General features: G+C 54.8%; 10 protein-coding genes across 10 annotated transcripts; 5 read left to right on the forward strand and 5 right to left on the reverse strand.

Moving 5' to 3' along the window:
- Positions 1 to 133: 133 nt before the first annotated feature.
- Positions 134 to 1,267, forward strand: ColSpa_07465 (U2 small nuclear ribonucleoprotein B''; the record flags this gene model as incomplete). The annotated part of the gene is made up of 5 exons (XM_049273677.1): positions 134 to 212; positions 301 to 341; positions 465 to 725; positions 814 to 948; positions 1,031 to 1,267. The coding sequence occupies 5 exons, from the start codon at positions 134 to 136 to the stop codon at positions 1,265 to 1,267; spliced, it is 753 nt and encodes a 250-aa protein (XP_049129634.1).
- Positions 1,268 to 1,697: 430 nt separating this feature from the next.
- On the reverse strand, positions 1,698 to 2,553 carry ColSpa_07466 (putative transcription factor kapC; the record flags this gene model as incomplete). Its single annotated transcript, XM_049273678.1, has 4 exons — positions 1,698 to 2,017; positions 2,173 to 2,263; positions 2,330 to 2,415; positions 2,490 to 2,553. 4 exons carry the CDS (start codon positions 2,551 to 2,553, stop codon positions 1,698 to 1,700), a joined length of 561 nt encoding a protein of 186 aa, XP_049129635.1.
- Positions 2,554 to 3,584: 1,031 nt separating this feature from the next.
- ColSpa_07467 (putative choline-phosphate cytidylyltransferase) lies at positions 3,585 to 6,134 on the forward strand (the record flags this gene model as incomplete). The annotated part of the gene is made up of 1 exon (XM_049273679.1): positions 3,585 to 6,134. One exon carries the CDS (start codon positions 3,585 to 3,587, stop codon positions 6,132 to 6,134), a length of 2,550 nt encoding a protein of 849 aa, XP_049129636.1.
- Positions 6,135 to 7,073: 939 nt separating this feature from the next.
- Positions 7,074 to 8,099, reverse strand: ColSpa_07468 (transmembrane protein 53; the record flags this gene model as incomplete). The annotated part of the gene is made up of 4 exons (XM_049273680.1): positions 7,074 to 7,421; positions 7,480 to 7,515; positions 7,567 to 7,663; positions 7,882 to 8,099. 4 exons carry the CDS (start codon positions 8,097 to 8,099, stop codon positions 7,074 to 7,076), a joined length of 699 nt encoding a protein of 232 aa, XP_049129637.1.
- A 1,388-nt stretch (positions 8,100 to 9,487) lies between these two features.
- On the reverse strand, positions 9,488 to 10,108 carry ColSpa_07469 (transcription initiation factor IIB; the record flags this gene model as incomplete). Its single annotated transcript, XM_049273681.1, has 3 exons — positions 9,488 to 9,640; positions 9,843 to 9,990; positions 10,062 to 10,108. The coding sequence occupies 3 exons, from the start codon at positions 10,106 to 10,108 to the stop codon at positions 9,488 to 9,490; spliced, it is 348 nt and encodes a 115-aa protein (XP_049129638.1).
- Positions 10,109 to 10,643: 535 nt separating this feature from the next.
- ColSpa_07470 (putative vacuolar amino acid transporter YPQ3) lies at positions 10,644 to 11,311 on the forward strand (the record flags this gene model as incomplete). Its single annotated transcript, XM_049273682.1, has 3 exons — positions 10,644 to 10,768; positions 10,819 to 11,142; positions 11,203 to 11,311. 3 exons carry the CDS (start codon positions 10,644 to 10,646, stop codon positions 11,309 to 11,311), a joined length of 558 nt encoding a protein of 185 aa, XP_049129639.1.
- Positions 11,312 to 11,707: 396 nt separating this feature from the next.
- Positions 11,708 to 13,881, reverse strand: ColSpa_07471 (gephyrin; the record flags this gene model as incomplete). Its single annotated transcript, XM_049273683.1, is given in 4 exon segments — positions 11,708 to 13,019; positions 13,245 to 13,460; positions 13,475 to 13,530; positions 13,606 to 13,881. 4 exon segments carry the CDS (start codon positions 13,879 to 13,881, stop codon positions 11,708 to 11,710), a joined length of 1,860 nt encoding a protein of 619 aa, XP_049129640.1.
- Positions 13,882 to 14,253: 372 nt separating this feature from the next.
- Positions 14,254 to 14,866, forward strand: ColSpa_07472 (ribonuclease T2-like 1-A; the record flags this gene model as incomplete). The annotated part of the gene is made up of 2 exons (XM_049273684.1): positions 14,254 to 14,467; positions 14,520 to 14,866. 2 exons carry the CDS (start codon positions 14,254 to 14,256, stop codon positions 14,864 to 14,866), a joined length of 561 nt encoding a protein of 186 aa, XP_049129641.1.
- A 6-nt stretch (positions 14,867 to 14,872) lies between these two features.
- Positions 14,873 to 16,045, reverse strand: ColSpa_07473 (GPN-loop GTPase 2; the record flags this gene model as incomplete). Its single annotated transcript, XM_049273685.1, has 3 exons — positions 14,873 to 15,541; positions 15,595 to 15,920; positions 15,982 to 16,045. 3 exons carry the CDS (start codon positions 16,043 to 16,045, stop codon positions 14,873 to 14,875), a joined length of 1,059 nt encoding a protein of 352 aa, XP_049129642.1.
- Positions 16,046 to 16,584: 539 nt separating this feature from the next.
- On the forward strand, positions 16,585 to 21,388 carry ColSpa_07474 (lysophospholipase NTE1; the record flags this gene model as incomplete). The annotated part of the gene is made up of 3 exons (XM_049273686.1): positions 16,585 to 16,877; positions 16,934 to 19,845; positions 20,025 to 21,388. 3 exons carry the CDS (start codon positions 16,585 to 16,587, stop codon positions 21,386 to 21,388), a joined length of 4,569 nt encoding a protein of 1,522 aa, XP_049129643.1.
- Between the last annotated feature and the right edge of the window lie 595 nt (positions 21,389 to 21,983).

Here is a 21,983-nt window from a genome sequence, read left to right on the forward strand (position 1 = left end):
CGACGAACTTCTTGACGACGTACTGCGGATCGAAAAGCAACGAGTGCGACAATCCTACTTGCGAACAAGCCCCCAAATCCCCCGAGGTAACCCCCAGCACCACCACCTACAGCACCAGCAGCCGACTACCAAGATGAGGCTCACGGCGGAGCTCATCAAGGGCTCGCTATCCTACCTGAACCCGCTCAAGGAGCGGGAGCTTGATCTCCGAGGTGCGTTTTTGTGAAAAGGACAGATACTACACTTTTAGAGAGAGCAGAATTGATAGCGAGGGCCGTTTGCGCCGGCCGGAATCAATAGGACATCGAATCCCGGCGATTGAGAACCTGGGTGTTGCAGGCGTGAGTCCACAATTCCTCCCATGCCTTTCGTCTTTCGTTTGCGACGTCGTGTGCGAAGCTCTGGGAAGGGAGAGGGGAGCAGAAGATGTAGAACGAAGTCGCTGACGAGCTCGGACAAAACAGCCTCATGATTCCATCGACTTCACCGACAACGACATCCAGGTGCTGGGCAACTTCCCGCTGTCGCCGCGCGTGCAGACGCTGCTGCTGGCGCACAACCGCGTGTCGAGCATACAGCCCGCGCTGCCGAATGCGATCCCGAACCTGACGCAACTCGTGCTGGCGTCGAACCAGGTGGCCGAGCTTGCGGACCTCGACGTGCTGGCGGGCTTCAAGCGATTGACGCACCTGGTGTTGGTGGATAACCCCGTAACCAAGAAGGAGGTGCGTTTTCTGGCCCCGACATAACTCCCTCCTCTTTGGATTTTCCCCTACCGGAGCTCGTTGTGCTGACAAGAGGTGCTGTGCACAGAACTACCGGTACTGGGTCGTTTGGCGATGCCCCTCGGTGCGGTTCCTGGATTACCAAAAGGTGAAGGAGGCGGAGCGGGAGAAGGCGAGGGAGCTGTTTGGCACGGCGGAGGAGCCCACAGCCGAGGCGTCCAAGGTATGGCTTCCCATCTCTGATCCCCAACAGCGTTACACCCATGTGAAAGTTGAGCATACTAACACGTCAACTTCCTCCCCAGATCATGGGCATCAAATCAAAGCAGCTCGACCTCGCCGCCTCGAACGGCGCGGCCGGCGGCGGCGCTACCTCCAAGCTCTCGCGGATAAAGCTTACGGACAAGGAGAAGGAGCGGTTGAAGGAGATGATCAGGAAGGCCGACAGCTTGCAGGAGATTATCCGGTTGGAGAAAATGCTGACGGAAGGCACGATCCCGGCGGGCGTGCATCTGGACGGGGACGCCACCATGGAGGACTGAACGACAGGCACAGGACGCTGGAGGATGTCACAAATGACGATTGGCGGCGGTGGGAGGGGAAGGGGGGGGAAGCATGTGTTCATATCATGGACTGGCGTTTTCTGTTCCATTACGACGAAGAAAAAAAAGGGACTCCTTTGTTTAAAAAGACGTTTTTATTAATGGGAATCTTGGGGGACCCGAGAAAAGCATAAAAGCCCAATTCGTTCCCCTGTTGGAGAGGGAAAGGGACTGTTCATCGTACACTTCGTCAATGATGCTCTCCTTTTTTTCCAACCCCGTGCTGTTTTTGTTGTATATGTTGAGACGAGCATGCGTTTTGTATGCAAGCCCCCTTTTCCTGGCATGGCGATAACCTCGTCGATTCCTGTCTCACGAAGGCGGTTCAACCATAGTCCTAGAGGAAGACCAACGAAGGCCTGGAAGGGTCTCAGCCCGTCATGTCGACGTCTTCATCGCCACGGGCGGCAGCGGCAGCGGCAGCGGCAGCGGCGCGGGACTCGGCTTCGAGCTGAGCGCTTGGGTCGTCTGAGTGGAGTGCTGCCGCCAGGGGATCGGCGGCAGCGGAGCCGTTGACGCCGTTGGCAGTGCTGGTCTTGAGAGTTGACTGCCGCTTCTTGGGCTCCTGGTCGGCTTTCCTGGGCTGAGCGCGGGCGGCGGCGGCCTGGTCCTTGATCTGCTTGTAGGGGACGGTCTTGGGGATGACGTCTTCGAGGAACTCGAGGTTGTCGTGGTGGTTCACGGCGGTTGCTGGCGGGGTTTGTTAGTCTGGTCTTTGCGCCTTGACGGCGGGCGAGGCTTGGCAGAGAGGTGGAAGGGGACGAAGGGAGGGGATGAGCGAGGAGATAATGAGGCTCAAAGGGCGCAAGGTTTGACTCGAAAGTGGCAGTGCCAGGAAATCTTACCCAGGTCCTTGTACTGGACGTTGCGGCGGGGTTTGCGCTCGGCCTTGGCCATGTTGTGGCCCTCGGCGGCAAGGTGTTGGATGAACATTTCCTGGGGAGAGGGTCAACATTAAGACCCAACGACGGGATAATCCTTGAGAAGGGGGGAAAGACGAACAGTCGCCAGGGTGATGACAAAGGCTGCGTTGTTTGAGCAGATGCCAATGTCTGGGTCTGTGCCAATGATCTTCTTCACGCGAGCCACTGTCAAAAGAGTTAGATAAGGCTCGAGGGGTTGAGGGGAGAAACCCGATGAGGACAACGAGGTGAAGGCTTACATGGCAGAGCCGGTTGGCCTGTTGCCTCCTTACGGGGAGGTATCGCATTGCTGTTGGGAGGCATTGTGAATGATTATGGGAACGGGTATGGATGTCCAGAGGTCTGGTGAAATCGGTAAAGGAATCTAGAGGAGAGTTAGTAAGACGTCGTTGATGTTATAACGTCTTTCAGATGAGGTTGTGTAAGTGGATGAGACTGTTGAGAGTAAATCCAATCCGAATGCAGCAAAGAGAAATTCTCATCCATGGCGGCCTTCTCAGGTATAAAGCACTTTGGAAGAGCCTCAAGTTCGATCCCCTTGCCAACCTGAGTCCAAACATATAAGTGAGTCTCAAGGGTAGGAAATTGGTACAGTTTCTCGCGATCAGGGCGGAAAATTGCATATCCTTGTTCCAGCATCCACTGGGAGGAAAGTCGAGCTATAGAGAGAAGCACGAGATTGAGATAAAACGAAAGCTGCCTACCTACTCAGGACTCTCAGTATGTGTGCCCGACGAGGAGGGTGGGCCAATAGAGGTTCAGCGCCGCCACTATCTTCGTTGTGAGGTTCTCTATGTAATTGGTTGGTTCGTGATGGTATCAAGTATGGTTTGCAGTTAAAAATGCGGTCGCTATGCTGCTGGTCGTGGTCGTGATGTAAGATATCTTCCTGTGGGTAGTCGTTGAGGAGGGTGTCACTTTTGATAGGAGTCGCGCCAAAAAGGCCAGTGAGACGCGACCACTAAAAACGCGCCTCTCTCTGCACAAGCCGCAAGCCGTAAAGTGCAAGCTTAAGCACCACCAATTGCAGGGGAGCCCCCGGACACCCTGACGACGTTCGCGGCGTACCCATTAGCTGCAAACCATCTTTGTCCTCATCAGAATCCTTGCTCCCCGGGCCAGCCTCGCCCGCAGCCTGCGACCAACACCACAACGCCTCCATTGATCAGCGAGCAAAGGTTGAAGCACACAACACAAAAGTCGAGGTCCTGCCGACTTGGTTCCGACTGAAATACCAGCGACGACAGGTGACCAGTGCTACGGTACCCATTGGGAGCCCCACTTCCCTCGATCTCGACCGCCGCGAACATGATCACAGCGCCGCCGATGCGACAATGACTTCCCGAAGCACGTCCTTCTCCCACAGCCCGCACCGGCTCCGGCGCCCGTCCATCAGCTCGAGGCTTTCCTTCGCCGTCTCGACTGCCGAGCAGAGCGAACATGACGATGAGGCCGACGGCGCCGCGCCCGCCCACCAGCAGCAGCAGCAGATCGAGGAGGAGATCGCCGAGATTAAGCGCTACGAGGACTTCACCACCATAGACTGGGTACAGGATGCCGCCCAGGAGCAGGCGAGGAGGAAGATGCGCCGGAGGCGGCGGGCGGGTATGCTCGATAACGGCCAGGCGGGATGGAGGTACCGGCTCCGCGAGTCCTACGACGCTGCGCAGGGCTGGCTCGTCGTGACGTTGATCGGAGTCGCTATCGGGCTCAACGCTGCGTTCCTAAACATCATTACGGAATGGCTGTCCGATATCAAGACGGGATACTGTACGACGGCGTTCTACCTCAATGAGAACTTTTGCTGCTGGGGCGAGGACAACGGCTGCGACGAGTGGCATCGCTGGACGGGATTCGCGCCGGCGAACTACGTCATCTACATCCTCTTTGGCACCATCTTCGCCTTCACCTCGGCCACACTCGTCAAGTCGTTTGCGCCGTACGCTGCAGGGTCGGGCATCTCCGAGATCAAGTGTATCATTGCTGGGTTCGTCATGAAGGGGTTCTTGGGTTTCTGGACGCTTCTGATCAAGTCCGTCTGCCTGCCCCTGGCCATCGCCTCTGGCCTGTCCGTCGGAAAAGAGGGCCCCAGTGTGCACTACGCCGTGTGCACCGGAAACGTTATATCGCGGATGTTTGAAAAGTATAGGCGCAATGCCTCCAAGACGAGGGAGATTCTGAGCGCCTGTGCCGCCGCTGGTGTTGCTGTTGCATTTGGCAGTCCCATCGGCGGAGTACTGTTCTCTCTGGAAGAGATGTCGAATTACTTTCCTCTCAAGACGTTGTGGCGCAGCTACTTCTGCGCTCTCGTGGCAACAGCTGTGCTTGCGGCCATGAACCCCTTTAGGACCGGTCAACTTGTCATGTTCCAGGTTCGCTACGACCGGTCGTGGCACTTTTTCGAGGTGGTGTTCTACATCATCTTGGGTATCTTCGGCGGTCTCTATGGCGCCTTTGTCATGAAGTGGAACCTACGGGTGCAGGCGTTCAGGAAGAAGTACCTGACAAAGTATGCCATCGCGGAAGCGACCATCCTCGCCGCTGGAACCGCCATCATTTGCTACCCCAACGCCTTCTTGAGGATCGACATGACGGAGAGCATGGAGATATTGTTCCTTGAGTGCGAGGGAGCTGAGGACTACCACGGCCTATGCGAGTCAGACAAGAGACTTTCCAACATTCTGTCACTAGCTCTGGCTACGATCTTGAGAGTCCTGCTCGTCATCATCTCTTACGGTTGCAAAGTGCCGGCCGGCATTTTCGTTCCGTCCATGGCCATTGGCGCATCGTTCGGCCGTTCGGTGGGCATCATTGTCCAAGCAATCCACGAAGCCAACCCCACGAGTGCGTTCTTCGCGGCTTGCAAGCCGGACGAGCCTTGCATCACACCCGGCACATACGCGTTCCTAGGCGCCGCCGCAGCGCTGAGTGGCATCATGCACATCACTGTGTCTGTGGTTGTTATCATGTTTGAGCTCACAGGCGCCCTGACGTACATCCTCCCCACCATGATCGTTGTCGGGGTGACCAAGATCGTCAGCGAGCTCTTTGGCAAGGGCGGTATCGCTGACAGAATGATCTGGTTCAGTGGGTTCCCATTTTTAGACAATAAGGAGGAACACAACTTTGGCGTCCCCGTTTCCGAGGTTATGCGGACGGAGATCACATCGTTGCCGACGAGCGGCATGGTGTTCTCCGAGCTCGAGAAGCTTCTCAAGGAGGATAAGTACCAAGGCTTTCCCATCGTTGAGGACGCCACCTCCAAGATTCTCGTCGGCTACATCGGCCGCACGGAGCTTCGCTACGCCATCGACCGCGTGAGGCGCGAGAGGCCCATCAATCCGGACGCAAGGTGCACCTTTTCGCCACCGCCGGCTGCCCTCAACTTGACCACACCGCTCACACCCACCGTGACGACGAGCTTCGACTCGATGTCGTCCACCTCTGTCGATTTTAGCCGGTACATCGATACCACTCCCGTGACCGCGCACCCGCGGCTACCTCTTGAGACGGTCATGGAGCTCTTCCGGAAGATCGGCCCAAGGGTCGTGCTCGTCGAGTACCACGGTCGCCTGTCGGGTCTCGTGACTGTCAAGGACTGCCTGAAGTACCAATTCACGGCCGAGCACGCCGAGGGCCCGCGCGACGACTCTGCCCTCGCCGAGAGCCAGGAGAAGTTGTGGAGCGCGATGCGTCGTGCCGCGGGTTGGGTGTCTGACAAAGTGTCGATAGCGTCTGGCGGGAGGGTGCGGCTGTCGTCGTTTGACGAGCGAAGGGGCACGGCCGGAAGCGGTGGAGGTGGCGGTCGCCCGACTGGCGCGCAGATATTGGACGGTGATGAGGATGATGTTGATGACGGAGGCGTAGAGCTTGTGAACCGGTGATGTGCTCTTTCTTGTATGACCTGACGCGTGGTTTGGGACATGGGAGTTCGAACGTGATATAGGAAGCATGATGCTTGGTCGGCGTTATGTGGGCATGAATATGGCTAGGGTTTGTTTTCGAGCTCATTAGATGTGAATAGATCTCATAGGCATACTATGAAGTAACATACCATTCCGTTGTGTGGTGACAGGCCAATCTGTGAGCTGGTTGGTGATCCAGGTTGACTAGGGACTATCCGTTAACATCACCAGAGGCCCTGACAACTTGGTCCGCGATACAGGCTCTCAACTCCTGAAATGCAGTAAACGTGACGACAGCCGAAAATCTGTTGGCATGGCCAACCTCGAAAAGCACAATGATGATGACGGCGATGGTGAGATGGCTGACCACATTTAGTGGACAAAGTGGATATGCCATCCGGTTCACTTTGACGCTCAAAATAACGCAGCCGATGCCATGGCCTCTGCTCGCACACGGACAGGGCCTTTCAAGAGGAATCAAGTGTCGGTTTGCCCTACGCCGAGCGTGGCTCTGCGTGAGGAGACGGTCTTGTGAGCATGACAGTACTTGCGTGTGCTATGACAGGTGCGATCACATTAGGAGACGCCCGGTTTTCCCACCTTTTGATATTCGTCATTTTTCTTGACTCTTCAAATATCGTTCTGCACAGTTCTTGAATTGCGTGTTGATTTCTTCCATACACTGGGTAATGCGATGAGAAGCTCCTGCTGGCCTGGTTCAGCCATCTAAAACAGGCCCTACAGAGAGCTACAAAGTGTGGAGCGTTGCGCATCGTGAAGGCCTCATAGTCAGATTAATGCAAACATTTGCAGTGTATATACTTTGGTTTTCTATCACATCTATCATCTATCGGCTATGTAAGTCACAGATGCAGACATCTACAATCTTTGCCTCGTACGATTCCTTCCCGATTGGTCTCAATCCCGGTGCTCCGGCGAGTTCAAGTCTCCTAAATCAACAATATCCTCGTCCTCAGAGTCCTTGTCCTCATCAGGACCGTCCAGGGGCACAGTGGCGAGGCCGGGCTGCTGGGGTACCGGCACATAGTCGCCTCCGGGCTTGTCGGCCTCCTCGTCCTTACGGCCAATAATGACATTCCCGGCGACAAGCATGGCGGCGCCGACCCACCACAGCGGCGGCAGGGTCTCAGAGAAGATGGCGAAGCCAAGGATGGCGGTGATGACGAAGTTGGACGACGTGTTCATGATGGAGACCTGCGTTGTCGATTGGCCCTTGGCGAGGGCTTTGGTGAAGAGAGTCCACATCTGAGAGGGCGCGTTAGTCGAGCGATATTGTGTAAGTGAGGGAAGGGGGCTGACTTACAATGCCGTTGAAGACGAGGTTGAGTCCGAAGAAGACCTGGGGAACGGGTTAGTGCGGCGACGATAAGGATTGACCGGATGCGCTTACGGCTCGCAAGACGACCTCGAAGGCACCTTCAATGTTTTGCAGGTGAAGGAAGTTGGAGATTGCTTGTGAGATATTTGTTGTGAGATCAGTCGTGGTCCTGCAAAGCTGTGAGTGAGAGTTTCAATGATGAATGAAATGGTTTGAATAGATGAAGTGAAGCCAAAACAATTGGCATCGCCGATATCTTGACGCGAACAGGCTCCAACAACCAAGCAGAAGGCGGTTCAGAAACAACTTGTGAGTGAGGTTGGTTCGTGAAGACTTGGCATTGACGCCCAGCGTCCGATGGAGCCGCAACAGAAAATGGCAACTCACAGCTTCGCAAACACGCCATTGAAAGCAGCGCAGGCGCCGCTCGCAACAGCGAGCACAATCCACTGGTTCCGTCGTGCCCAGGCCATGCTTTTCGTCGATTCTTCGTTGTCGTCTGCCTCGGCGGATTGCCGGCTACTGCTGCTGTGTGCGTCGTCCTCGTGGCGTGGGAGCAGCGGACGGTGCTCGTTGTCCAGGGTCGTTGTCGTCGCGGCCGCCATGGTGGGTATCTGTTCCTTTTGAGGGCAATCGGGGGCGGATGCGGCGGCGGCAGGTTGTCGTTGGCGGAGCATTATGTGGAGAGGAGGAGAGAGAGGAAGGAGGGAGATTGCTGCTGGGTGAGCGACCCCTGCTTGCTGCCGACTGCTGGGGATGGGATGGATGGCTGACAGATGACGGGGTTGGTGGTGGTGGTGGTGGGCTTGGCGATGGGATGAGGTAAGGCAGGGCTAAGGTGCGCTGCGCTATGGTTCAGTGTAGCAGCACCTGCAGACGCACCACGTGTGGCAGTGTGTGCACCTGAAGAAGTCCCAAGAGACTCGTCTACAACGGCAACGGGATGGATGGGATGGCGGGCGCTTGGGAGTGTCTGGCGGCGACTGTGGTACGTGTCTCAATGGTGGGCGGGATTGTTTGACAATGTCTTGAGAAGAGTGCGTTAGGGGAATCCCAGCAGGAGCAAGTCCAGGGGCACGTTGTTTTGGGAGCCTTGGTGCTGTCTCGCTCTCCAAACAGTGTCTTATATCGACAAGGTGTTCAGTCTCAACGCCAGGATGAGAACGGCTAAGTGAACAAAGGTATCGAATTAGGAAGCACGTCGTTGAGCATATAAGGCCATTGAGGCTAATGATAGGGGAAAATGTCAAGTTGCCAGTGAAGAAACCAACCCACGCCAGGAACCACACGAACGCCTGCGTCCGGTTCTGGAAAATGGGGCCCCGGCTCTGCAGGTACCCGGCATCGGCCTTTCCCCCTCTCAGATGTGGCTGGCTGGGAGCACAGGTCGGGCGCAGAAGTCGAATGGCCTGCTGCCGTCTGACAGGGAACCAGCAAAGTTTCTAGAAAGCCTCAGGGAACCCTCGAATTGCCAAATGTTGCCATTTAGCGGCATTCCTAAAGCCAGGCGGAATACCATCCAATTGAGCGGTGGGGACGCCGCCCATGGCATGACGTATGGTCCTAGCGACGACATATCGCATTATTTAGTGACAACTAACAACACGAGTGGAAAGAAAGAGGACAATGGAGTCGAAAGCGTACAAAATATAGGGGAATTGTCACAATCTTCACAAATCTAGAGTCGCTGCAGGGTTGCAACCAAGCAATCGCACACTTCTCATGCAGGCACTCAGTTTATTGACTCGACGACGTAGCCATCTGAGTAATGCTGTATAAAACCTCTGGTGGTATCAAAAACACATTCTTGTACAAACTCCTGTTGTCCCTAGCCAGTTGCCATCATAAGACCATGAACCTGAACGCCAAATATATGCAGCCACTGGGGGCGCTCCTCGATGTCGTCGCCCGTGTCCGAAAATGCATATTCATCCGTATACGAAAGATGGCTGAGGCCGATGTTGGCCCTCTCGGTCTTGTGTGCGCCCACCCTTCAAGGGCCTTCGCCGGGCTTCTTGGCGTTGCAGCTGACAATCTTGACCCTGTCGGCCGTGACAATTTGGCCGCCGTTATCAAGCTTGAATTGCACGTTCTTGATAAGAAACGTCCAGACTTCGTCGCAGAAACGGTAGGTGCTCAAGCTGCCCTGTGAGGAAAACAGTGTTAGTAATCTTTTACTGGATAAATAGATCACACAATGATGTTGGTTGCGCAAATGCAGCAAAAGAAAATAATTGCGACTTTGGAGCGCAATTTGCTGCAAAGTCGGAGGGAAACCAGAGGCAAGACCCAAAGGCCAACGGCAAAAGAGGGCGCAGGGTAAGAGCAACAAAGCCAGCGGCACGTACCTTGAAGGTGAGACGAGCCTTAACGCTCTTCTGCAGGGCCTCTGTTATAGCCTGGTCGAAGTTGGCCAGGATCTTCATCGCCAGCTGGGGATGGATTCGCTCCTCGCTAATAAGATCATCGAGCATGTCCGTTAGCGCAAGGCCGATGCTGTAATCAAACAAACGAGTTAGTGATGTGTAGCAGTAAATGTGTAGTAATTGTCATGGATGGCGCAGTACCTGCTACGGCGGTAAAGCTCGTAGAACGATTGAGGTGCGGCTGCCATCTTGGAGATTTGTTCTGGATCTCCTGCGGGCGGGCGTCGATTTGGATGGTTGCGAGTGTGAAAGAGGCAAGGTTGTATTTATACTGGCCTTGTTTGAGGATATCCTTGGAAACAGCTTACTCATCTGTTCTAGAAGTGGGTCCGTTACTGCTCCTTCCGTGGTTGCCTGTCATCCTCTGACTTTGGCAACGCCTCCCTGCTTTGCTGTGGATTACCTAAGGAAACTGTAGATGTACACGTCATGTGACCTTGCCAAATCTGGGTCGCTTTCTGCTTGCCTTACCTCAGATACCTTACCTCACCTCGCCTGGCCGACAAGAGAGCTCGACGTAGCTACAACGATCCCCCAGACCCTCCTCCGCCGTCAACCACCATTCACGACACAGGGAACGACACACGCCGAATCGAGCACGATGAGTCTCACATATGGCCTGGGAGGCATTGGGAGCACCCTCCTTGTTGTGGGAGCTTGTACGGACCCGCCCTACGATGCATCGACGACCCGCGACAGCGCGAGCTAACACCTCGAACAGACATGCTCTTCACAGGATCGGGCGAGGCTTTTAACGTCGGAGAATTTCTCGAATCTATCTCGCCCTACGCGTGGGCGGACACAGGCATCGCCCTCTGCATCGGTCTTTCTGTTGTAGGCGCGGCATGGTACGGATAAGCACCTGTCATTATCCAGCACTGCCGGTCATTTCTAACAGGGCGTCAACATCTAGGGGCATCTTCATCACCGGCTCCTCCATTCTCGGCGCGGGCGTTAAGGCGCCGCGGGTACGAACCAAGAACTTGATCTCCATTATCTTCTGCGAAGTCGTCGCCATTTACGGCGTCATCATGGCCATCGTCTTTTCCGCCCAGCTTGAGAATGTCCAGGGTGCAACTCTGCACGACGGCAACAGTTACTACACTGGATTCGCCCTTTTCTGGGCTGGTATCACCGTCGGAATGTGCAACCTGATCTGCGGTGTCGCTGTCGGCATCAACGGCAGTGGCGCCGCGTTGGCCGATGCCGCCGACCCCACGCTGTAAGCACCGTCTAGGTCGATGTTGAGAGAACTCAAGTTTACTGACCATTTGGTACGCAGTTTTGTCAAGATCCTCGTCGTCGAGATTTTTAGCTCCGTCCTCGGTCTTTTCGGTCTGATCGTTGGTCTCCTTGTCTCCGGCAAGGCCAACGCCTTCGGCAAGGTATAAACATAACACGGTATTCAAATGATATCGAGGGGTTCAAAAGGAGGAGATTACCGCGGACAGCATAGCAAATGTCAACCTCGGGCACGATGTACAGGGGAGCACTGCATTACACCAAGGCTACTTGGGCGGGCGTTAATGGCATACAGGCAGGGCGAGGATATTTTGTATTGTACACTATCGAAGTATTATAGCTCCTCATCGAGATGATTTCTGCGCGACAATCACGTAATGGACTCAGACATTGAAATTTGCAATCTGGCGCCTGTATCTTCCGTAGCCCCTTGATAAGTGACATTTTTCACTAGGCAAGTCAGGGTTGATAGGCTCCGTACTCATGAACAGAACAGCACGTCATTGTCATGTTTGCTCAGATTAGGTCTATCTACGTCTACATATTCAAAGTTCCATACGGATGTCTCCCATCAGAAGGGCCTCAACCTTGCTTCCCTTCTTCAACGGCTCCGAGCCCGTTGGCAAAGCAAGCAATGCGTTCGCAGACTTCAAGCTGCCAACCTTTGAGCTCCTCTGGCCACCAGTGCTGCTAGCCGAGAGTGACCCATCCTTCCCTACTGTGACAATCACGCGATGGTATTCCGGTCGCACCTTGTCAAGAGAGAAATCATGGGCTAGGGTGACGGGCACCTTGGGCAACCCTGTAGGCTCGATGCCAGAGAGCTTGTGCAGTGCCGGTAGGACGAAGAGGTGGAAGGTCACAAGAGCCGACGCCGGGTTTCCGGGTAGAGAGAAGACGGTCTTGGTGACTCGCTCGCCGAGGGTCGTCTTGACCGGCACCGTGGCGAATGTGGTGGGCTTGCCAGGCTTCATGGCCACACGACCGAAGTGGATCGTGCCGCCAAGGGACCGCTCTATCGTCGGCTTCAGGAGGTCAAGCTCACCCATCGAAACGCCACCCGTGGTGATGAGTAGGTCGCTGCGGCGCAGGCCCTCGCGCAGGTTCTCCTCGAGCGAGTTAGCCTTGTCGCGTGCGATGCCAAGGTCGATGACCTCGAAGCCCCACTGGCGCGCAGCGGACATGAGCGTGATGCGGTTTGTATCGCGAACCTCACCAAGGCGGAGGCCGCCGGGGCGATCCGGCTCAATGATCTCGTCGCCCGTCGAGAGGATGCCGACGACCGGGCGCTTATAGGTCTTGACCTCGGCGACGCCAACGGCCGCGAGGAGTCCAATCTCACCGCCGACGCCGGAGATCTGTTCTCCCTTTCTGAGAATCACGTCGTTCTCCTGGATATCGCTCCCGACTTCGCGGATGTTCTCGCCGGGCTTCACGCCGTCGGCGAGGATCTCGACCTCCTTCTCCTCCTTTTCGTCTTTGGTCATGGATTTCAAGACGGTATCTTCAACCATGATGACGGAAGTGGCTCCCGGCGGCAGAGGGGCCCCTGTCGTTATCCTAGCGATTTCGCCTTCCTTAAGGCCCTTCACATTGCCGGGAGCGGCGTGGGATACTGCGGCAACGGGGAAGACACCCTTCATGTTGCCATCCTCTGGCACGACCACGGCATACCCATCAACAATGCTCGCCCTAAACGCCGGAACGCTTTCTCTCGCTGTAACATCTTCCGCTAGTACCGAGTTCACCAGGTTAACGCCGAGTTTGGAAGTCACGACTTCAGCCTCGGGAGTAAAATCCTTGATGAGTCGCAGGGCATCATCCACCTCTAACATGGGGTACGGTGACTCTCTGTGTCTGCGGGTGGGGCCAAGACTCGGGTCGTTGGACAAAGGGTTATCGCCTGGTTTCGTGTGTCTGACGAGGCCTCCATGACCATGACCATGTCCGTGGCCGTGGCCGTGAGAATGCCCATGACTGTGACTGTGGCCTTGGCTATGGTCGTGTGAGTGGTCGTGGGAGTGATCTTTTCGGGGATTCGATGTCTTGGAGGCGGCCTCTGAGCCGATGCCGGCATCCGACTCAAGCTTCTTTACCCCGCCTTCGTGGAGGATTCTAGAGTCTGCACCGGCGGCCTGTACGCATGCGTGAGGCAATGTTTTAAGGATGGCTTGTAAGTTCTCCTTGGCACCTTTAGGAGAGCCAGGTAGCGTGACGATGACAGTAGTGTTGCGAGTGCCTGCCACCGGCCTGGACATCATGGCAACTGCTGCTGTCAGTACGGCCTTAAATAGGGTGCTACCTTCACTTACATGGAGTCACAGCCAGAGACGAGGCCAGCATTGCGTGGACCAGGCCTGGGGCGGTCCTATGGAGGAGGGTCGCTACAGCCTAAATGGCAAGATTAATACCGAAAAATTCCAACCTCACTCCGTAAGCGTACCTCAGGTGTGTTATCTGATACTGCGAAGCCAGTCCCGCCAGTGGTTAGGATAAGATTGACTCCTTCGATTGGGCCAAGGTCTGCCCAGAGCATAATCTGGCGCTGGATTTGAGGCACATGGTCTTGCACGATCTTGGTCTCTGTGACTTTCCATTTTCCGCCACCTTCGTTCTCGATGACATCTCTAAGGACGAGTTCAGACTTGTCTGTCGAAGGGTCCTTGGACGCTGTCGTCGAGACGATCAGGATAGCCACTTTGAGAGGGGCGTCAGTCATGGCGTTAATCGTGGCTATGAGATGGCGAGAACTTTGGCAAGAATGAAGTTTCTGAGATATGTATTTCTTATAAAACCCTCAGTAACTTCTGAGCACACCACCAAAAACACGTCCGATATCACTTTAGTGGACTACGCTTGGTGACGTCGGGAGCTCGTAGGTGCAGAGGGAGCTGCCGATGGGTGGTGAAGCTCCCCGGCCTTAGTAAGCGACATCCCACGAGCGCCCCACTCTGAAGGACTTGGGCATCTTCAATCCAGGCGTGCCAGGGTCCCGCGCGTCAAGGTACGTACCACGAGACGTGAACTTTTTCAAGAGTCAACTTCAGCAGCCAACTCTGTCAAGGAATAGCACCGATACCCACGCGCCAGTATGGTCCGCATCAAGGAGAGATACGTTCTCGTCAACATTTTATATCCACCAGACCCTTCGAAGCCACAAGCGCCCAATGTCCCGGACTTTGTGGTCATGCACCAACCGACAACGGGCAGTCTCACTCCCCAGTCTCTGTTAAAGGCGATTAGAGCTGAGGTTGCTACCCTGTTTGGCGACTATGGTTCTGGCGCCATAGAAGGGAATCTCCAGGGTAAGCAGGAATTTCCAATCATCTTATGAACAATGTCTTAACTGTGGTGCAGTCAAGTACCTTTCCAACGCAACGTCAACTTTCATTTTGAAAGTGAAGAGAGCACACTACCGTCTCGTCTGGGCCGCCCTGACTTTCATGAACTGCGTGCCTCTTAAGACAGGGGATGGCAAGCCGTGTACTTTCAAGGTCGTCAGAGTGAGCGGTACTATTCGCAAGGCCGAAGAGGAGGCAGTTCGACAAGCTAGACAGCTCGTGCTTGCAGCCAAGGACTCTGCTGCGGCCGCTGCCAGTGGCACTCTGCCGATGTTCACCGCGCCCAAAGCCCAAGTCGAAGACACTATCATGTTCGACGCTTCAGACGTCTCCGATGAGGACATGGTTGAAGAAGACGGCTGAAGGGTATCATTTGTTCTTGCGCACTACTTTTACACCACTATCTGCGGGTATCGACATGTCGCCGAAGTCTGGATCATAATCCGCCGCAGCCTGCTGAGGTGTCTGACCCGCATTTGGATCCTCCGCCTCCCGTATTTTGGCCTGCTCCTCCCACTCCTTCCGCTCCAGCTCGTCATACTCTGCCTTGCGGTCGACCCAGCGCTCCTGGATATCCTGAATCTCCATCATGGCCGACTCGTTGCGCATGGCGACCTGCCAGACGGAATCGTTCGCACCCTCGGCGCTTCCAAAGACGTATCCGCCCGCTCGGTCAATCACCCGGAGGAGATGCATCATGCTCTTCTTGTCTTCCACCGCAAGGACTTCGAAACGGACCAGGCTGTAGCTCTCAATCATGTTCGAGACGGCCTCGTTCAGTCGGCTGAACTTCTCGTTGCGCATCGCCGGCGATTCCTCCTCCAAATAGGGGATCAGATACGATAGATCGTCTACATCGGTGTAGTATTCGAGGTTGAAGGGCAAGCTGTCGTAGGAGGCGACTTTGTCGATCTTGGTCAGGACGTTAATGTGTGGCATGTCCATCTGAAGCATGGCGCGGAGGGCCAGAAGCAGGTTTGAAATGTACAACGAGGGTTGTGTTAGACAGAACGAGTCGGAGAGATGTACTACGACGAGCTTTTACGAGGTCAGCGAGGTCAAACCGAGAGTATAGCGTCTGGGAGACTGACTCTGAAGCCGATCTTCTGCAGCCTGAAGAAGATGTTGCGCAAAGAGTTGTGATGTGTGTATAGCTCGACCTGCCCCGGGCAGTCAAACAGGATGTAGTCTTCGCTGAACTCTTTCAAGCCTTCTTCGAGCCATTCCATGTTGTGCTCCAACTCTTCTAGAGCGTAGAGAATACCGCCGTTCGGCCCCAGCTTGTCGCTCGCCATAATATCCTCCAGCTTCACCAGTTCTCGGATGTCGAGTGCTTTTGGGTAGTTTGTGTGGTCGTTCGCGGGATCGAGATTCACCACAGAGCATGCGCGACCAATCGCGCCCATGAACTGGTGCACTAAGCGCATCATGTTAGCTTTCAAAACCATGGAGCTTGTGTTGGCAAGGGTGGCTCTTACTGCCATCGCAGTAGGTGCTCTTTCCGGAGCCCGGACTGCCCAGGACAAGTTGCGCAAAAGGCATGGCAGTCTTTTTCAGATAGCCTGGCTCAGGATTTTTGTAGCTGTACTTGAATGATGGAATAAAGCAGTCGGTGGCGTCGGGAATTGCTTGTTGCAGAGTGTGACTAGATCTTCAAAAGTTGAAGTTTCCCAGGCCCAATCGTGCCCCTCCATGCAGCATTACCAACAGCGCAGTCACTGAGCGCCCTGGCGTCACATGCCGCACGTTCCGCCCTGGGTCTGTTTAGCGGCGTGGGGCGGCACTATCCTTGACCGCCCGTGCCCAAGTTCGTTGGACTTCCAAGCTTCTTCAAGCTCCCCCCACAAGCGCAAAAAGCTGTTTTTCTTCCCTCTTCTATTTTTCTCCCTCTTCCTTCCAATCACCAACCACCCCTCGACCTCGGTCTTGCGTCTCAGCCACCAACGACGGGCTTAAAACCATCCCTCCCTAGCCTGCGCACTGCTAGCCCCAGGGTCGCGTTCCAAATATGTAACCTGTCTTTATTCCCCTTGCTTTTGCACTATGCTGCAACGCCCGTCCTATCCCACAACACCGCAGTCATGTCGTCGTCCGACATTTCGAGTGCCGCTCACGCGGTGTCAGAGAGCTTGTCGGCAACGATGAAAGCTTCTCCCGATGCCCTGCCGTCCGCATTCACGCGCGCGCAGGAGGTCGTCGCGGCCCAGGGGTCGTCTAGTTGGTTGGGTCTGTTTGGCAGGTTGATCCTCGCCATTCTGTCTCTGATTTCCTCGATCCTTTACTGGGCCATACGGATTGTTACCATTACGATTCCGACCCTCCTCTTCACCTTGTTCTCAACAAGCTGGACTGTAACGATGAACGCCACTACCTTGTGAGTACCGGCCGCACGTACAAGCATCTGATCTTTTGCTAACGTGACGCGTAAAGAATGGTTATTGTGGTCGCCATCATATCCGCCGTCAGTTGGGTGGTGCGATACCGCATCCTTAACATGTACTCCCGACTCCCACCGGAGCCTCAGAGAAAGGAGCCTGACGTTGACCTGTTTCCCGACACACATGATGAGGGCAAGAAGTCTGGTCTGTCGAGCTACTTGGACGAGTTCCTTAGTGCCATCAAGATCTTTGGCTACCTGGAACGACAGGTCTTCCACGAGCTGACGAGGAGCATGCAGACTCGTAAGCTCATCGCTGGCGAGACCTTCAACCTGGAAGAGGAGAAGGGGTTTTGTATTGTCGTCGACGGTCTAGTGGAAATCTTTGTCAAATCTGGCCGAAATGCCAGAGCAATGGACCCAGACCCCTGCGACAATTATGGAGCTGATTCGGCCTATCACGGGGAGGAGGAGGACATGTCACCTCATGGGCAGCAGAGATACCAACTTCTCACCGAAGTTCGCAACGGAGCTCCCATGTCTTCTCTGTTCTCCATCATGTCTCTCTTCACAGAGGATGTCAAGCTTCGGTCAACGGATGACGATACTCCTGAGCCCACGTCTGGCAGCGCTGGGTTGAGAACATCCCCGTTCCCACGCAATGCTGGTTTCCGCCGTATGCCTTCAGATCCCGCTAGCCCATTCCCTGCCACTCCAGAGTTTCCAGAGAGTGTGGAAGAGAGGACCAGTGTACGGATCGAAGAGCCTCCAAAACGGGCTGCCACGCCCAACTTGCCTGGCAGCGCAAGGATTCCGCCCATTTCTCTTGACAACTCTGGAAGCGCTCGTGTACCCAAGCGTCCTTCGCTTCAGAGTCGGGCGACATCTGGCTCAGCTCATCCAGACATTATTGCCAGAGCGACGGTTGACACGACCATCGCCATCATTCCAGCCAGCGCCTTCCGCCGCCTGACTAAGGTCTACCCCAAAGCAACTTCACACATCGTCCAGGTCATTCTTTCTCGCTTCCAAAGAGTCACCTTGGCGACGGCCTACAACTACTTGGGGCTCACTGGCGAAGTTTTGCAGACCGAGAAAAACATGCTGTCCTTCACCACCTGCCAGTTGCCCAACATGCTCCGAGGTGATGCTCTACAGCGCCTGAAGGAGAAATTCGATCGGGAACGGGAGAGAGTTGGCGGTGATTCTGAGAGCAAGGGTATTGCGCTTCACAACGCCAATGCTCATCGTCGTCGCAAGTCAACGACAACTCTCCGAAAGGATGCCATGATCCACTCCATGGCTACCAAGGAGAGGTCCTTTTCTCAGGTTGCGACAACAATCGCGCCACCAAGGGAGAGAGCTTCTACGCATACAAGCCCTGGCGATCTTTTGGCCAACATTCAATCCGCTCGATACGGCGATCATCAACCGTCAGGCGCGAGCAGTGTCCAACTTGAGCAAGTCGCTGATGCTCTTCGTCACGAAGGAGCTAGTCCTCTCGCCCAGCGCTCCTTCAATCCCTTCACGACCCAAAGACACTCTCGGGTATCAGTTGACGGCAGAGAATCTCTGGATGAAGACAATCTGTTCCGTCAGTCAATTCTTGAATGCATGTTCAAGGCGATCGGTCTCAGCAGCAATGGCAGTGTCTCACGTGAAGCCGAGTCTGTTGAAGGCTCTCCTCGGCTCTTCTCCTACGACCAAAGACGACCAAGACCGGGTTTTGGCAACAACGCATTCGGCCTCATGGGGCCTTTCGACGCCTCTGGCGATGGCGATACGGAGTCTATGACTTCTGGCGGATTCACCTTGAATACACCACCCAACGCTCATATTCTTGCAAATGACATGAAGGATGACGTGGAGATCGTCTTCTTCCCCAAGGGATCGGTCTTGGTCGAGCAAGGCGAGCGCAACCCTGGTCTTTACTACGTGGTTGATGGATTCCTCGACATCTGCACTTCCAAGGAGGATTCCTCGGCAGACATCTTGCAGTCTTCGAGCAGAACATCGCTGCACACGGACTACGTGGGCGTGGATGGCTCTCCCGGATTCTCACCAGAAAACATGGACACGAAAAAGAAGAAGCCATACCGTCGCGGTGTATCACTCATCAAACCTGGCGGTCTTGCAGGATATGTCGGCACTGTGTCATCCTACCGATCTTTCATTGACGTGGTGGCTAAGACGGATGTCTACGTTGGATTCCTCCCACGATCGGCTCTGGAACGGATTGTTGATCGCTATCCTATTGTCTTGCTCACAATGGCCAAAAGGTTGACCAGTCTCCTGCCGCGTCTCATTATGCACATTGACTTTGCTCTGGATTGGGAGCAGGTTGATGCCGGCCAAGTACTTTTCCACGAAGGTGAAGAGAGCGAGGCCATCCACATCGTCCTCAACGGTCGACTGCGTCTCGTCCAGGACAGGAAGGATGGCGGCGTGAGTGTCCGAGCTGAATTTGGTCAAGGCGAGAGCGTTGGCGAGCTGGAGGTCTTGACCGAGTCTGTCAGACCTGGCACGCTTCACGCCATCCGGCAAACTGAGTTGGTCAAGTTTCCGCGCACACTCTTCAACAGCCTGGCTCAGGAGCATCCGAATATTACAATCAAGATTTCCAAGATCATTGCGTCGCGCATGAGGAATCTTGTAGACGACCCTTCACAGCTCCTTTCTAAGGAGGCGGGCAACACCAACACCATCACCAAGGGTTCTTCTTCCCTCAATCTGAGGACAGTCGCCATCTTGCCTGTCACTTCGGGTGTTCCTGTGGTGGAGTTCGGCAACCGCCTGATGAACGCTCTGGCTCAGGTCGGCCCTGCAAACGGTGCCACCTCTCTCAACCAGTCCGCAATTCTCAACCACCTCGGCAAACATGCCTTTAACAAGATGGGCAAGCTCAAGCTTTCCCAATACTTGGCTGATCTGGAAGAGAAGTACGGTCTGGTTGTCTATGTCGCAGGTAAGCGGTTTCACCAATGTTCTTTTACGACTCGTCCCTTTTATGATGAACAAACCTGTTTCCCGAGGCAAAGCCCGCTGAAGGCCAAACATTAACTCTAATTTTTTCCTGATTGGACACCAACTTACCAACTATGTTTAATTCATTTGGTACAAGAAACGATGCTAACCATCGATCAGATACCAATGTCAACTCCCCGTGGACTCAGACGTGCATCACCCAAGCTGATTGCATCCTCCTTGTGGGACTTGCTGAGGGCTCCCCTGAGATTGGCGAGTACGAGCGCTTCATGTTGGGGATGAAGTCAACAGCAAGGAAGCTCCTCGTTCTTCTTCATTCTGAGAGATACTCTCAATCGGGCTTAACCAGAGCTTGGCTGAGGAACCGTATGTGGATTAATGGCGGGCATTATCACGTTCAAATGCCACTCGGACCGAACATTATGCCTGTGCATCCAACCTCCAAGAGGACTAGTACCACCTTGAAAGAGAGAGTCCAGATCATCCAGGCGGAGATTCAGAAGTACACTTCAAGGAAGACACGGCACAGCCCTTTCTACTCCCCGGACGCACCTTTCAAGGGTGACTTTCATCGCCTGGCCAGACGCCTCTGCGGCAAGTCTGTTGGACTGGTACTTGGTGGAGGCGGAGCCCGAGGCATCACTCAGATCGGCATCATCCAGGCCATGGAAGAGGCCGGTATCCCTATTGATGTCGTGGGTGGAACTTCGATCGGATCCTTCATAGGTGCTTTGTACGCTCGCCATGCCGATATTGTTCCAATCTTCGGTCTTGCCAAGAAGTTCTCGGGCCGCATGGCCAGTATGTGGCGTTTCGCACTGGATCTTACGTACCCAACTGCGTCGTACACTACAGGTCATGAGTTCAACCGTGGCATCTTCAAGACATTCGGCAAGACCCAGATCGAGGACTTCTGGCTCGAGTACTACTGCAACACCACAAACATCAGCAAGAGTCGAATTGAATACCACACCAGCGGCTACGCATGGCGATACATCAGAGCGTCCATGTCTCTGGCTGGCCTACTCCCACCACTATGCGACGAAGGCAGCATGCTTTTGGATGGTGGCTACATCGACAACCTGACTGTCTCACATATGAAGAGACTGGGGGTGGATACCATCTTCGCTGTGGATGTCGGTTCTCTTGATGATGACACCCCGCAGGCGTATGGTGATTCGCTGTCGGGTGTGTGGGCATTTTGGAACAGGTGGAACCCTTTTTCGGGAACGCCCAATCCTCCGACGCTGGCGGAGATCCAGGCTAGACTGGCCTACGTGTCTAGCGTCGACGCCCTGGAAAGGGCAAAGACAATGCCTGGCTGCTTTTATATGCGGCCGCCGATCGATGATTATGGTACGCTCGAATTTGGCAAGTTTGACGAGCTATACCAGATGGGATACAAATATGGGCAGGACTTCCTACAGAAGCTGAGAGATGGCGGTGCATTGCCTTTCATGGAGGAGACCGAGGCCAAGAAGGCGATGCGGAGGACCATGGCGCCCAGAAGAGCCAGCATCTAGTAGATTTGCAGACCTTAGACACACGACATATAGAGCATGAATGATACCACCGTTGCATCGTCACTTGCGCAAAACCCTACTCATTCTTTTGCGGTACGTCAAAAGCTCCACTGCTTCCCGCACATAGCCCCCGACGAAGTCTACCAGTAGGCGAAGGGTTCAGTCGTAAACCAATGGGATCCTTGCTTCAGTCACATGGCTGAAATATCTAGAACAACCGCATATTGGGGGTTCTGAGGAGCGAGTGTCTCATAATGTTTTGAGGCATTGGCTCTCGAGCAATGAAGCTCTGCCAATGGCACAGGGGCATTGGCCGCTACGGGTCTCATTTCGCTGGAGCTGTGGTCAAATCGAGGTCTGACGTCAACGGCTTGGCAATGAATGCGGGTCGGTCTAGGTCGGCCCATGACATCATGCCGCACAGTGACGACAAGCTTCTGCTCCTGATCCAATGGGCGAGCTCTCTAGGGACCGGACATTAAACATCCATGGATGTTAGATGTCAGCCTACTGATGCGGGGGGTAGCTAGCGGCCCAGCGGTGAAGGGGCCAGGACCCAAAGGGCGGGGAGGAGTGAGGACGGAAGACAAGGTCC

Source organism: Colletotrichum spaethianum (assembly GCF_022836535.1).
Source record: "Colletotrichum spaethianum MAFF 239500 DNA, contig19, whole genome shotgun sequence".
Taxonomy (NCBI): Eukaryota; Fungi; Ascomycota; class Sordariomycetes; order Glomerellales; family Glomerellaceae; genus Colletotrichum; species Colletotrichum spaethianum.